Genomic DNA, 16966 nt, shown 5'->3' on the forward strand with positions numbered 1-16966 from the left:
CTCTGAAATTTCCATTAAGTCGAACTAACGATAACTCTCTTCTTCGATAAAGTTCTTCACTTTCACATCATCTCTTGCTTACTTTTCCATGTACATGATTGAAACTGGTGTGCGTCACATTTTAGTTTATACTGATGGTGGCAGGACATTAAAATATTAATGTAGATATTCCATTCCCACATTTCAATTAACCAATCAAATAGAGTTTTTTCTTTTACTCTAAAAGTAATCCTCAGTTCTCTCATTTTCTTTGCGGCTATACGTGTGTAAGGATTCGCGTATAAGTAGTTCCCTAGGGTGCGCAAGGACGAAATTGAATATAATGTTTAACAGAATGTTTAATTACAGTTCGATTCAGTGATTCTAAATATATTCGAAATGATAAGAAATAAAATATAATCTACATTGCACCACAACCTTAATCTTGATTATATATTTTTCTTTTAACATGTAATATGTTCGTGATGTGGCCCACGACACTACACATTTGACTGTATTTTATTATCACAAAACCTGATTAATGATACTTCTTGCCATTTATTGTCATTTCAGAAGTAACATTCATTCAGTCTTTTTCCCCATTTGATTATCGAAAAGAAGGAAAAAAATTCAATGGAGACAAAAAAGCAAAATATTTCAAACATTTTTAATTCATCGTTTTTTTTTATAACAAATGAACAAGAAAACATTCAATTCATAAAAACAAAACATTATCTATAATGTAATTGATAGCCCCTCTCTCTCTCAAAAGCGAAATAATAACTTCCCCAACATTCCAAGAAGTTCTTTTGAAAGAATTTTCTTTCAAGGAAAAAATAAAGAAAACTAATTTTCAATATTTGAAAAATGTTCAGAATTTCTTCTTTTCCAACATTGGCCACTGAATCTATGGTAGAAAAAATTGTCTTGTTGATGTCTATTAAAAAGGTTTTTTTTTTGATGGTATCTTGATCTTGGAAGAGGGTCTTCAACTCGATAATTGACTATTGGCAGTATTAATTGTTATCAAAGGCGTTTGTTAGAATTTTTTTTTAAATATAGAAAAGGCTTGAACAACATCTTCAAAAGCATATTCAATGTCATTGATAGGGGATTTTTTTTCTTTCAAGTTTGTTTTAGTTTATGAGATTTTACGTATAAAAGTCGATAGTTTGAATGATAATGAAACAATTTATTTGCTTGGCGAGTCATTGTTGGCGGATGTATGTTTGTAAACTCATTGTTGACGGTTGCATTTTTGTAAACTCATTTTTGACGGTTGCTTTGTTTGAAACTCCTTGTTGGTGATTAGTTGTCGAGTTACATAATGTTGACTGTTTTTTATTTAGTTACAGTCAACAATAGCTGCTCTGGAAAACTAAATTTTATTTATTTTATGACTGTCACTTGTTTGGACTTATTTCTAACGGTTGTTTGTTTAGAGAAAATATTATTCATGCGATGGACATTTATTTTTAAAAATATTACTGGCAAATGCTTTTTGTTGGGAAACTTGTTCGCTTGTTGTAACCACATTGTTGTATTCAGGATGATGAAAGATGATATGCTAATCTTTTTTCTTGCGGGGAGAAACTCAGTTTTATGTAATTTTTTAATTATTTAATTTTCAGTATTCTTTTGTTGTAGGTGGTTTTAATACTCGTTATGTTGTACTTGTTCAGGAAGTAATTGTTAAGTGTTGGTTAATTGGAAACTCGTTGCTGGCTACTTGGTCACTTGTTTAAAAACTAATTTTTAATACGTAGTTATTTGTTGGAAAACGCATTGTTAATGGTCACTTATTTGGGAACGGCATTGTTAATGGTCACTTTTTTGAAAAACGCATTGCTAATGGTAGGTTGTTTGGAAATGCATTGTTGAAAATGTCACATTGTTAATGGTTGTTTGTTTGAGAAACGCATTGTTAATGGCCGCTTGTTTGGGAAACCCATTGTTAATGGTTGTTTGTTTGAAAACACATTGTTGTGTTTGTTTCATCTACGAAAAAATATGTTAAAAACTTCTATATTTTAATCTCATATTTTATTTTCTTAGCAATTCTTATTTAATTATAAACTCAGCGTTACCACCGGTTACTTCTATTATAATAATACCACCGTCTATTATAATAAATTATTCTAATTGATGAAATTATTACCATGGGGGCAATTTTCTTGTGATCATCAATAGGTTTGTCATAGATAAACACTCCAGAATGATTCAAAATGTTTGTCCAAAATGATTAGGTTTAAGGATATGTATTCATGTAATTCAAGGGTGCTCAACCTTTAGGAGAGTGCTGGGCATTTAATGGGTTTGAAAACATGTAGCGGGCTACTTGAGTGATCTGTAACTGTGCACATGTCACTTAAATGATCTGTAAATATGTCGCACAGTTCACTTGAGTAATCTGTACATGTGCCGGAGCCACTTTAGTGCTCTGTAACTGTGTCATGGGTCACTTAAGTGATCCGTGAATGCCACGGCTCTCTTAAGTGATTTGTAAATGCGTTCAATTAGGTTCGTTTTTACAAAATTGGGTTTGCGGTCGCGGGAAACACATCAGATGACTCCGTGGGCCGCATTTGGCTCGTGGGAAATCGGTTGAGCATTTTTGACGCAATCGATATCGAAACTAAAAGTGCCAGATTTCAACGCAAATTTTTGTTTCAGTGACAGTCAGCAATTTTTGAACGAGCAAGTAAATCTATTGTGATATGTTATTTTGCGGGGGAAGGAACTCCATCTCTCTATCTCTCACACAAAATGCCTGCCACGCTTTTCTTCCATTGATTCCTCTTTCCTGTGACATGTGCTTCCAGAATTTGATGTTTTCTTGCCTTTTATTTTTTTCCTTTTTCTTGTTTTTTTTTCCTCTTCTTTCCGTTGACAGCTGTTGTGTACAATTTCTTTCGCCCTCTCCTGTTATATATTTTTAGGATAACATTGGAGCTGACCTGTCATTCGTTATAACTTTACGCAGTTTCACGTTTGCGAACACGTTTTCCCTGCAACAAAAAATGAAAATTCAGTTCAACTTAGAATGCCATAAAAAGGAAAAATTCATCAAAATTAGACTTTGTGCCGTACAAAACTCTTTATACTAGTGTTCTTCATTATCTTAACAGTTACCGACTGATGAAAATTTTCGCAGACCGGTGCAAATGCGACAAATAATTTGCGAACCGGAAAAATGTTAGGAATAATTTGCGAAGCGACAAACATATACAAAGCGAATACAAATATTTGAGAGCCGACAGAAAAGGTAAATAGGAGAAATAATTTCTAGACTGGGAAAAAAATAAATGAGTGGGAGAAATAATTTGAGAACCGAAAAAAAATTGATAAATTAATAAAATAATTTGTGGGTCAGGAAATATAATAATAATAAATATGGAAATAATTTGAGGACTGAAAAGTACATGAATGAATTGAGAAAATAATTTGCGGGCCAGCAAGTCGAAAAAAATAATTTCTGGACTGACCTGAAAATAAATAATTTGGAAAAAGAGAAAAAATAATTTGCATAAAAAATTCGTGGACAGGCAAAAAAAAAATAAATAAAATGTAGCAATAATTATAGGGCAGGGAGAAAAATTAATAATTGATAAAAATAATTAGCAATAATATAGCAGGTAAATAGGAGAAATAATTTCTAGACTGGAAAAAAATAAATGAGTGGGAGAAATAATTTGAGAACCGAAAAAAAATTGATAAATTAATAAAATAATTTGTGGGTCAGGAAATATAATAATAATAAATATGGAAATAATTTGAGGACTGAAAAGTACATGAATGAATTGAGAAAATAATTTGCGGGCCAGCAAGTCGAAAAAAATAATTTCTGGACTGACCTGAAAATAAATAATTTGGAAAAAGAGAAAAAATAATTTGCATAAAAAATTCGTGGACAGGCAAAAAAAAAATAAATAAAATGTAGCAATAATTATAGGGCAGGGAGAAAAATTAATAATTGATAAAAATAATTAGCAATAATATAGCAGGTAAATAGGAGAAATAATTTCTAGACTGGAAAAAAATAAATGAGTGGGAGAAATAATTTGAGAACCGAAAAAAAATTGATAAATTAATAAAATAATTTGTGGGTCAGGAAATATAATAATAATAAATATAGAAATAATTTGAGGACTGAAAAGTACATGAATGAATTGAGAAAATAATTTGCGGTCCAGCAAGTCAAAAAAAATAATTTTCTGGACTGACCTGAAAATAAATAATTTGGAAAAAGAGAAAAATAATTTGCATAAAAAATTCGTGGGCAGGCAAAAAAAATAAATAAAATGTAGCAATAATTATAGGGCAGGGAGAAAAATTAATAACTGATAAAAATAATTAGCATACAGGCAAAAAAGAAACTAAATAAACTAGATTAGGCCCGAACAAAATATTTTGTAACTGCATTTTGATTAAGTGAATAAAATTATCTTTTTTAATATATAATTCGCAAACCTGTTGACGGCTAAAGACAGAAACTAACATTATTTTTATTACATCTAATAGAACTATACATATATTATGGCTATATATGAATTGATCGAAAATTTTCGCGGACCGGTGTGAAATTCTAGTGGATGAGCACCGGTCAGTGGACCGCACATTGCTTTTGTATCGAGTATAATGAGTAGGGCTCGGATTTCTATGTCTTAGCATATTTTACTATTATTATTATTATTTGCATTTTTCGCTATTCTTCCGCGATAGAGCATATTTCCACAATTTTAAGGCATATTTTGAATGTTTCGTATTTTTTGACAAAAAAAGTAAATTTTTTCCTCGCCATTGAATCAGTCCCGCTTCAGACTGGTTTTGCGGTTCCCGCCTTAGACGAGAGCTTTTAGGGCTAGGATTTTTATGCACTAAAAATGGAACGTCGAAGCTGATTGGCAAAAAATCCTCAAATTCGGGTTTTTCAACCAATGACATTGAATTTTTGAAGCATAAGAAATACTATCCCTTCAAGGACACTGGTGAGTGACTGTAAATAGATTAATCATCTGAATCGGTGTCGATGATGGCAACTCATGGGAAAACTTGGCTAAAATTGGTAAATGGGGGAAATTATTTTTTAAGCGTTTTTAAGAAATTTTAAGTTTTTTTTATTTATTTTAATTTTGTGCAATGCTTTTCTAAAGATAAATACCGTACTTGGCTATGTACTTTTACCTATAGATGGCAGCATATATTAATTCTGCATTTGTAGGGGAAAACTTACTGAAAAGGGAAATTTTGGCTCGATGAGATTAGTTAGTAAAACGAATAATGTGTGTGCATACAAATAAGTAATGGTTCAAAATAATTTAGACTGCAACAAAACTTCTCATTATCATATTATTTTGCTAAAACTAATGTCATTTCAGATAGGAATGAAAAAATGTTTAGGACATATTTTTCGTTTTATAGGGCATATTTATAAGAACATAAATGCATTTTTTATAGAGCATATTTTAGAAGTCGTTAGAGCGTAAAAATCCTAGTCCTGATATTGAGTATCCAGACGTCGCTGTTTGAAAGCCCTGTGTCGGTGACACGGTCGACATCTGGGTTATCTCGAATGAATTTGCAATTTGTGTCGTCGTAAATATTTTAACTGTTCGCCAAATAATACACTTGGCGAAAATTGTCGATATTTGACCGACTTGGTCATCATATTGAACCCAAAGACTTCCGATCCCACTTGTAAAATAATCATTCATAGATATAGAATGGTATATATTTTATTGAACCTCGTTTACGGCCTCAAACACTTCTCGTAACGCCCCACAATTACACTGTTCTCAATTTATCCAATTCCCATAAGAATTGTGCGGCCGAAATTCCCCTGGTGTTAAGATAATGAACTAAAACTTTCACGTCAATGCCCAAAACTCATTTCCCACAGTAAATTCCGTTGAAAAGGGGATCTCAGCATGGAGTTTGAGATCCTAATCAGCCAGAAATATACCAGATAATGAATAGTCCAAAGAGTTAAAAGCGAGATAACACTGAATAAAGATCCTGCGGGAGGTTAGAGCGTCTCTCTCGAGTGAGTTTCACTAATTTATTCCAGAAAACGCTCTTCTCCATGATGTGTTATAACTTCGGGTTCTTGATATGCTTCACCACTTATTATACCGTTTTAAAGGGGATATATGATACAATTTATATGATCCATAAACCAATACAGAGGCTGTCTCCCCACTGAAGTCAGTTTTGTTAGTTTGACAGTAATGATGTTCAAGATACTAGAGAGGTGATTTGTGATTGCGTTGCTGTAGTCCACGTTGGAGACCATCTAAATCGAAAAGTTTAGGGGCAAGTGGGGATTTCTCGGAGAAACAGGCCATGGGAACAAACATAAGGAGCGCGCGTGGTACTTTTAACGTCCATGTGGCAGAGCTGCGTTTATGAAGGCAGTGGTGGATGAAGGGGGGCCGTAGGAATACTCCAGTGCCACCACCACTACTACTACCAACAGCAGCATCAGATCGTTAACGTCATCGTGATCCCTGGATATCTCATGGGCGAAGAAAACGCCGCAATTTCCGACGTGACGGGTGGGAAAGGAAGAGGTCAGCCGAGGAACAATATCCGGGACGTAATTTATCCACGACCATCAATTAGACTGCGAGTGGTTAATTGGGTAACAACGCAATTCAGGAGCATTAATCTTGATATATGAAAGTTCCTTCTTGACATGCAGCCACTTGTTTTCTCCGCGGAGTGAGGGAGTGCCGTAAGGGATGCTTGCGATGTCGATGCATCCAGTTAAGAGATTAAAAACGTAAGGGGGGGAAAACAATTTTGTTAAGCTACTCTCTGGTGGATCCACTAGATGCGCGCATGTACATTAATCAAGAGTTCATATAATGAATTATGTGCTCGTTGCAATGAAGCGTATAATTTCACAAATCCGAGTCTTATTTCTTTTCAAGTTGCTCGATTGGGGAGTACGCCAAACATTTTCATTTCCACCACCGATAGATGGCGCCTTCATTTCCCACCTTACTCCACTGGTTGGAAATTGCCGTATGGCGATATATGACCGGAGTTGGTGTGCGGTAAAGTAGCCATTTTCATTAAAGTGAAGTCTTATCATCTGAGAGATTTATCAATGTGGTGGTCAGGAATGATCTGAAAAAAGAACCTGGTCGAGCATCAGATTCGGATTAGTCAACATAATGTGTGACCTACGGAAAACTATTCATCATATCGGTAGAGGTTTGCATTAACCAACCAGTCAACCATATACACCTTTCGGTTTGCATCTCTAATGAGATTTGAAACACAGCCTCACATAGGTGAGTGCGTCAAAGGATGGCCCGTAGCCTTTCCTATGGTTCCAACTACGGCAGTAGCACAGTTGGATGTCAGCTGAAGTTGGTTTAACGGGCTTCCCAACTTCGAAGCACTAATACACTGCTTCTCGAATATGAATATATAATGAATATGGTTCTTCTCGTTAAAAAAGTCTCACCACAGAGAGCAGCAACAGAGCTAAAACGGGACATATTCAATCAATAAAACTTTACTCATATTTTAAAAAATAGATGACAGCATTAAAAATTCACGCACATCAATCCGTACCGTAGTTTTACACAACTATGGTCAAAACACCCTTGCTCACTGAAACATCGATAATCGAAATGCTAACAACATCTAGTGGAATATTTAAATACTAGAACAAACAGCATAGATAGTGTAACATGTAAGTGGTGGTTAGAACACCCGATATTTTCCCGCGAATCAGCTGTTAGTTGGAGGGTTATGTTTTTCATGCTATCTTGTCCAGCTGCAAACTTTCTCGGCTACAAGTCATTACAACAAGCTGTGTTGCTTTTTAAATGTTTTATAAACATTTTTGCAGTTGCATGTGTATCAAAAATATGTATAGGAATAATAGAAAATTATACTTTGCTCTTTCAAATATGGTCCAACCAATTTTATGGACCACAAGCTGTTACCCGTAACTTCGCTCGCGTGGATTTGGTTATCTGAAAATTACTCGTCGATGTAACATTTGAACCCGCTCATCGGCGATTTTTGCAAGAAAGTTGGTATATTTTGATGGTCTTAGAAACTGTTGGCGATCATCTTGGCAACAATCGGTGATGTCTCACATTTCCCGTGTTTAAAATTCCAATTTCACCTATTTTTCCTCATGAAATATGGTCACTTAAGGCATGAATGTACGTACAATATATCACTCGTGTCAGTAGTTTCCACTAATAAAAAGAAAAAGGTTTTTTTCCTCAGACTTCGTTGGACCAATTACCATCGACATTACAGTGCATTTTTGAAGAACCAAAAGCTCACAAAAAGTACTTATAAAAAAAAACCCAGTTTTTTACGCAGCTGTAATAATATACAGAAAAATAAAGGGAAACGGATGCGGAAGATAACGTGGAAAAGAAATGGTCAAATAAACTCTCTCCGTGTATATATTTCTTTCGCAGATATCTATTTTCCCTGACTCGGTATAATATCACTCTGGCCTCCAGGCGATACTTTCTACGCTCTTTTCTGATAAACAGCGTTATAACACAAGGAAAACGCTACTCGATATAAGATTGCCAACAGTATTTCCTCAAAGAAAAGGAAGAAGGAGGCGCGTAATGATCAGCCATCAAACGCTGCCGGAACTCTACAAGTGGGAGCCACAAAAAAGTATAAAATAAAATAGAAAAGAAACTGAATGCTTTCCCATTTGCGTTTTATCGCCGTCCATTTATCAACAAAAACCTACAACGATATCGTATAATATGAAATTGCGAAGTTTATATTATACTTTTTCGGTTTTCAGTTACCCCTTTCATGCTATTTTAGGTTCGGTTCGTTTTCGGACGTACGCACATACAGGACCGTATAACAAGGGCTGTGTCTCATCAGGCACGGTCGGTACCAGCTGACGTCACGTGTGAAGTCATTCCCCTGCAGAACCGAGTGCATCCGCTTTGCTATCGTTAATTATGTAGTTTACACAATCGCTGTATTGCCCGTTTCAGTGAACTCTTTCCAATATTACGTTTTCCATAATTTCCATTAGTATTTGCGATTTATTGGCTTGCTCCGTTTAGCCATTTTGACCATTTTAAAATAAGATGTTTTGTATTGAGGTACGCTATGAAGTAACTTCTACTGAGAGTATTTTACTCTCTGATTCATTTCAATTGAATCACGTGCGCTTACTTTTATTGGGTTGATTGACAGCCAACTCTGAACTCTCTAATAATTAATTTTTAATTACTTTTTTTGTTTCATTTGAATTACATGTAGCTTTTAGAAGCTTTGGACTTCGTTATTGCCTTCGTTGATGAAACTGTAACATGAAAACATGGGAACTAAAGAAAAAGAAACAGCGACATGACCACAGGAAAAAATTGCTACCACAGGGAGTTCCACATCTAGGGATTAGCTCACCCTCGGTGAGTATTAAAAAAGGCTGCCGTTCGGAATCGGCAATAAATTGTAGGTCCTGATCTAATTAGCCCTCGTGTGCAAAACAAATGACCGTGGTGCGACAAAAATGACCAGTGATCAATCAAATCAATGTTAATATCGACACATTAATTACTTACCAACTATTTCTTAGATTTTATTCATTTTTTTCGTTTGTTTGTATTTTCATCTCTTTCCGAATGCACTATTTATTCCTCTACTCAAACTTTTAATTTTGATAAAAGTCATTATTCTAGAATAAATGTGGATAGCGTGTGCGTGTATATACAGTAGAATCTCGACTATCTGGCTTGCGACTATCCGGCCTTTTCTCTTGGCAATATGACATCGCCAAATCAACGGAGCTGTTGACAAACTTAGCGAAGTTTGGCGACAATTTGACATAATAAATGATAAATAAGAACTATTTGCATTACTTTTGTAATAATATTTATATTCTTGGACTTCCTTTTTCTGTAATAAATTTTTAAAACGTATAGTGCAATAACAAACATTTACATTATGTATACATTTATGTATAAAGTACTTTACATTTATGTATCAAGTAGTGACCTGTATCAAGACGTTATAAAACATGAATAGGAGGGGTTTTTGGTATTGAAACGGTGTTTTTGATGGTATGGGGGGGGGGGTAGGAGAGAGGTGCGCATTTATAGAACTCCAGCCTATCCCGTTTTTGTGTTATCCGGTGCACCCTTCCGTCATATTTGGCTACTACTACTAAACCACACATGCACCTCGTCCATATTCCTCTGCGGAACCTCTAACGAATTGGTATATATTGGAATGTGAGTGTACGTGTAGTGAAACGTGACGAAAAGTTAGTTTCTGTGTAATGCTTGTTATGTGTAGTGCTGCCATCTGCCGCCAATTTTTCTATCTATGAGTGAAGGGTAATAATTGAATAATTTATCGTTGTAGGCCTGTTGCGCTCTCGTCACATTATGATGGATAGTCCGAATTCCACTGTATATTAGAGAACCCAAAAGAAATTTATCCGGAAATTGTTCTTGCACGTTGCAATCGCATAAAAACTTATATTTGTTCGTCACTGATTTACACAAGCATCACAAAAATTATTATGAATACCACCTGTGCATAACAGTGACACTAAAACAACACCATGAACGGGAGATCACTCACTAAAAAACAACTAAAATAAGCAACTAAAATTTAAAACAATGAATACTCTTCATTGACACAATAATATCTTCAAGACAGTTCGTGGCTTACAAAACGTACTGTAATGAAGAGATGCCGTCTGCGAGAAAAAAAGTAACAAGGCCGTGACGCAAACACAGCAGCTCCGTGACCACGCCCACTGATCCAAGGTGGCAAGCATCAAAGAGAGATGAAACAGCCCTTACTATATAACCCTGCTTACAAAATAACAGCTGTTAAAAAATAGCAATGGCGTTGGAAGGTGATGCTCTCATTTTAACTGGTTTTATGTGACTACTGTGTGTGATGGACAGGTGAATGACGAATGTAATTATTTTTTAAATTATGTTAATAAAATTTTCCAATTATAAAAATTTCGCATGATTAAACATTCAAAATATATGCCCTGAATTTTGTCACTGCGAGATGGAATTTGATGTTTCTGAGGCGAAATTTGTCCTGATCGAAGGAGAGTTTTTACGACTGGAGGACTGTCGTCGGTAGGAAAAAAAGTGCCTCTAACGTTTTCTCTAACACTGGTGAGGGTTGACATGCAGATCTAAACATAATTCCGAGACCCCAAAATTCTGATACTATCAAAAATCTCTATAAGCCGAAATTCTGACTCTATCGAAATTTAGACAACCCAAAATAGTCACGCTACCGAAATTCTGACAAACCAGTGTATCGACGTTACCGAAATTCTGGCAAACTAGAATTTTTACTCTACCAACAAGCCATAATTTTTTCCTAGATCCAGATAAGCTGAGATTTTGACTTTATTGAATCTCTGAAGAGCCAAAATTTCTACTCTGCTGACATCCTGACAAGTTGAGATTTAATTTCAACTAAACTGATTTCCCGATCAGTGAAAATTTAGACTCTGCTGAATATTGGACAAGCCAGAATCCCAATAGAGTCAATTATCGACAATTGAAAATTCCTAAACTACCGAAATCTCTTACACTATCGGAATCTTGACGAACCAGAATATCGACAAGAAGAAATTATGACAATAATCTTAACAAGCCGAAATTCTGACAATAATCTTAACGAGCCGAAACTTTGACAATCTCAAAAAACCAGAATTTTGACACCACCGAAATCTCAAAAAAAGCCAGAATTTTGAGAATCTCAACAAGCAAGAATTTTGACAATAAGCTAATATCCCGATAATACCGAAATATCGGAAACCACCGAGATTCTGACAAGCCACAGTCTGCAAATATCACGCCCCAAGATCGTACAATACTGGCAGAAATTTGTTTCGTCATTTTTCAATGTCGAAAAGTATAAATTTGTCCCTGTTGAGACAATCGCATCATAGTGATCGAAATAGATCAAAATGGTTCCAAACATAATTTGAACATCAAATTCATTGATTAAGTTTTCGAAGCACAGGTGACAGCACTTTTAGAAAACTAGCATGCATCTCGAGACAATGCCCTCTTCTAGGATGAAATAACTGAACATTTTCTGACGAAGACCCCTTTTAGGATGAAATAACTGAAAATTCATCCGACACAGACCTCTTCTGAGATGAAATGGCTGAAAATTTTCTGACGCGAAACCCTTCTGGGATGATATAACTGAAAAATTTCCGACGCAGAGCTCTTCTAGGAGGAAATAACTAGATTTTCCGACTCAAATCACTTCTAGTACGAAATAACTGAAAGTTTTCCGACGCAGAGGATCCCTTGTGAGATGAAATTACTAAAAATTTTCCGACGCAGATCTAATTTTTCACGTCGGTAGCGAATTCCGATATGGTGATTGACCCAAACTGCACATTGCATAAGCTCATGTATGATTAACACTTGCAATCAAGTTAGTCATAACAATGATTAATAGCCAAAGTTAATGAAGAAAACGACCAAAATTTACACAAACCGCTCATTTATTTTGTATGGAAAACAGCTCCATTGAACCAAAATATCGATACAAAAACGAGTTTTTTTTTCACAAGTCTTTATGATACAAGACGACATAAAAGATCACGCCTGCATAAATCATACTGTTAAGAAAAAAAAATCAAAAATATGGACGCAATAAAGATATACGACGAGTAAACACGTTTCTGTTTTTTGCTATTGCAGCTTCACCGACCAGGTAATCATAATTAAAGCCGCTCCGTTAATTGCGCGAATGACCGTTAGTCGTTCGGAAATTAATGGCAGCCAAGAGTCATTATTTATAAAGATTTTCCCAACGTAAACTAATACATGTTGTTTACATCATCATCATCTTCTTTTGAACTCTTTAGTTACGTGATCGTAAAAATTATTTTTTTTTCTTTTGGTTACTCGACGCCACACCGACGTGTAATTTAACGTTGAACTAAACGTTCTGTTTATCAATATCGTGACGGTAATTTATTTTAAGATATGGATATCGCCGTATTTATGATGCGTCTTTTTTCTACGTCTTTGCATATTTATTGAGAAAATCCGAAAATAATATAGCGTATACCTTCGTATAACGATAAAGTTTGCAAAAGAAGAAAAAAATTGCAAGATATGCATAGGCTGATCACATTTGTTCTGGAAAAATAGGTGAAATTGGACTTCGAAATACGGGAAAGTACGGGGAATTGGCAATAATGGCCAAAAAATCATGCCAAAAGTAAGCAAAATCGCCTACTCATACTTAAATCACGGAAAAGTCGCCAATTGAGGAAAACGTAGCACTACTTCAAATTGCCAGTGAATTACAAAACCATGACAAATATATGAAATAAATGTTCTTTTTTGCAGTCGTAATTATCGTAATGTAGTTTCTGAGTTAGGAAGATAATATTAATCGTTGATTTGAAGAATAAAAGTCAAGTTGGTTTCCATGAAAATACATGAAAAACCATTACATTTTTGAAAAAAAATTCAGGAAAACCAGAAAAAAACGGAATTGTATGGTCACCTTAGATATACAGGATGAGCCAAATACCCATGACAAAGTTCAATAATGAATATAAAATCAACCAATTCGTACATGTTAATGCGATCTGCTTGTTGTAATCAAGAATTAATTTTAAAACATTTAAGATTGAATACAGGGGATGTCCCATAAATTCCTAAATAGTTTAAAACTTAAATATTTGAAGGCGGTTTGCGGCGAAAAATGTATTCTCACAAATTACTTCAATTACTTGTCGATAGAGGGTGCTGTATGAAAGCAAATACCAAAATTCTGCACCTAAACCTTTTCGCAATCTCTTCTGTGTCTGAAATGTTCGCGAATCTTCAGCCGGTGATTCGTTGGCTGAAGTAAGAAAACTTCAGCAATAGTGTTTTATCTCTCGATGCCAACATCAATAAAAACATCAAATGACGACTGTTAATCGTCACCCTGAGTTTTATAGGACTCTGATTTGCAAAGTTTCAGTTATTTGCATTAGCGCAGCGCAGTCTATGGACGGAAATTTTTATTTTATCTTTTCTATATATCAAAAAAAAAAATCCTTTGCAAATCGCAAAAACAACTTTTTTTGCAAATCACGTTCAAATACTCCAATTCCGGCAATTGCTATGGATTTTTAAACTATTTACGATTTTGTTGGACATCCTGTAGTTTGAAACACCAAGCATATATATATATCTACATTGTTTATGTTCGGTCAAAATTTGAATATATGATGTAAAAACTTAATTCAGCTCAGCTCAGCTGGTCAAAATTTGAACATCTAAAGATAAGTATATCTGTACTCTTTTCCCGTAGCGGCAAATGGGGCACGTGCCCAGGGCCTAAAAACATTTTTTCAACACATTAACTCTCTCACCTTGAGTTCGCAACCATTCGTGAATGGTATTTGAAAAGAAACTCAGTGACGACTAGTGAAATAAGCACATCATATAGTATGAAAGCATTTACGTCATGGACAAAGTCCGAATCCTGGCCACCGAGCAAAGCGGGCAATCACTTCGAACACTGGCCGTGACATACATAGATATTTTTCACATAAAAATATTCCGTAATCCCTTCAAAAAACACCAAGTGAGGCTAAATTCATATTTGCCCAGGTGCCCGAACTTGTGAGGGAAATGGGCCCTGTTTTATGCAGCTATGCAAACAAAACCACCATTACCATTCGGAATCAGCATCCTGGACCGTACTTATCTTCAGTTAATCAAGTAATTAATTGACGGATTATTAGATTTACCAATACGAGCTTGGGATTATTCATAATCACCGTGGAGTATGAGGAAAATTTTCGATTTACGAACAAAAATTCACAAATTAGATGACATAAAAAAGTAGAGTTTCCCTGATTTTATTGTCCGCTAACGGGGAGTGAAATACATTAAAGCCCTATTCCACGGGACTGGGGATCCAAAAAGTGTGTTAACGGGGAGTGTCCGTTAAGGGAGGTTCTACTGTATAATGTTTAATATGTCCTCGACCCATGACCTCTCGACAAATATGCCACTGCCAACATCGACCTCATAACTGAATGCCTAGACTTGGCCATCGAAATTTGGACATGGATTAGGTGCAAAATAATAACTTCGACGCCATATATTGATCAGAATTTAATGACTATCACCGTATATGTCTTCATCTAGACCTGAACTCACCACACATGTTGCCAAGTTAACGACTGTCGCCAAGTGGTTCGCCCGAAATTCCCTACGCGTATAAAGTCATCAAATATATATTTTTTTCTTTCTGGAGAAATATTTCATCAAAATCCAGTTTTTGATGGAAAGTCCAGTTTTATTTTCAGTAAATTACTTGAAAATAAATAACTTTAGTTTCAAGTCACATCTGTGTGTTTTCATCGTACTGAAAATTCTCTAAGCCATAACTGCGGAATAGTCCAGAATTACGGCGTCCACTCTGGCCGTAATAGCCTTTATAAATTCCGGTGACCTCCGGCGGATATAAAACTGGATTTTTTCCCAAGTTTTTTTCATTAAAACTTGAAGTAACAAATTCTTTTTTTTCGTACAAAGTGTGTTGTTTCATTAAAGAGAATGAGAATTTCATGGGAGTTCTATTGGGAGTCTTTTGAATTTATTGCTTTATATTGGAGTTGTTATTTTGTACGTAGTATATATTACTGTTTTTAAAAGTAATGAAATATTTTCTTTATTGGTCTTTATATGAAACATATTTCCTAATATATTGGTTTTTGGCTTTAATTCACGTTTCTACCTTCGGCATCCTGGGAAATTATTTATCCCGGAAAATATTGTACAGAATGTCCTATAAGTATCAATGCAGCCTTTATCTCATCAACCGTTCGTCGTAGAGGTAAAACCTCCAATTTTTAAAATGCTCAAAATGTGTTCGGGAATCAATCGGAATCACTCTGTGCCAGTTTCGAGAGTAAAAATACAGTGTGTAATAAAATAAAAATTTTTATACGGTCCCTCCCCATATCCTGTAACTTCCAATAAAAAAAGTTGTTGCCTTGTCTCTGTTGAAGCCAACGAAGAAATTCTGTTTCTAAGTGCAATATTCGTTGAGATACTGTGTATTTGAATTCAAAAAGCGGAGGAAAGTTGAGGAAAAACAGCTTAAACGAATAGTAGACAACGTCCTTTTCCTTTATTTATGCGGTTCTCTAAAAACTTTTCTCCGATTTTTGAACTCAAATATCTCAGTGAATAGGGTATTATAGGTACACATGGAATATTTTTAGATGGCCTCAGAAAAAGGAAGGGAAACAATTTTCCACACGGGGGAGGGGGTACTTGTAAAAATTTAGATATTTTTTTTATATTATGGCGCACTGAATTCTCACTCGAAACGTACAGAGTAATTTCTGAACACAATTTGAGAATTTTTTTAAATTAGAACCGTACCTCTACGACGAACGGTTGGCGAGATAAAGGCCGAATTATGACTTACACGACACCCTGTATTGTATGGAAAGAGATATACACGGTGGGCAAAAAGTCCGTAGAAACAAAAAATGCATAAAAACCGAAATAAAAAACGGTTTGCAGAGTAAGTTAGTATCGCGAAAAGTCACGGGAATTTTTTTTGACAGGAAAATCCCCTTCAAAATAGCCGATAGATGGCACTGACGTACACAAGTCAAAGAAAGATACGCAAATAACGAACAGATTCCTCCAAATCGTTTATGACGGTAGTATGTGTTCCACATGACCACCACCACAGGGGATTACACATGGCAGGCGAGGCCAGCAACGGCAGAGTGCAGCAGCTCCAAATACACAGTTTACAACGCTGAATTAGGAGCGCAGGTTCTTATAACCGTCTCATTTGCATATTTCCAACGAAGTCACTCTAACTAGCGCCATCTATCGTCTATTTTGCGTGTTTTTTCCGGTCTTAAAAAAATTCCCGTGACCTAGTGATGCTAACCCTGGAAACCGTTTTTTATTTCGGTTATTTTTCCGGTTTTTAT

At 35.3% G+C, this 16966-nt stretch overlaps 1 protein-coding gene across 1 annotated transcript in view; it reads right to left on the reverse strand.

Moving 5' to 3' along the window:
• Positions 1 to 2821: 2821 nt before the first annotated feature.
• LOC149077152 (BAR/IMD domain-containing adapter protein 2-like) overlaps positions 2822 to 16966 on the reverse strand; it is a 145115-nt gene continuing 130970 nt past the window's right edge. The window contains exon 15 of the mRNA XM_089244877.1: positions 2822 to 2987. Coding sequence (XP_089101003.1) covers positions 2915 to 2987 — 73 coding nt within the window. The 3' untranslated portion in view covers positions 2822 to 2914. The remainder of the gene's footprint in view (positions 2988 to 16966) is intronic.

This window comes from Pholcus phalangioides, unplaced genomic scaffold (genome assembly GCF_987345545.1).
Source record: "Pholcus phalangioides strain wild (caught in Gottingen) unplaced genomic scaffold, Ppha-v1.0 ptg000015l_1, whole genome shotgun sequence".
NCBI classification, from domain to species: Eukaryota; Metazoa; Arthropoda; class Arachnida; order Araneae; family Pholcidae; genus Pholcus; species Pholcus phalangioides.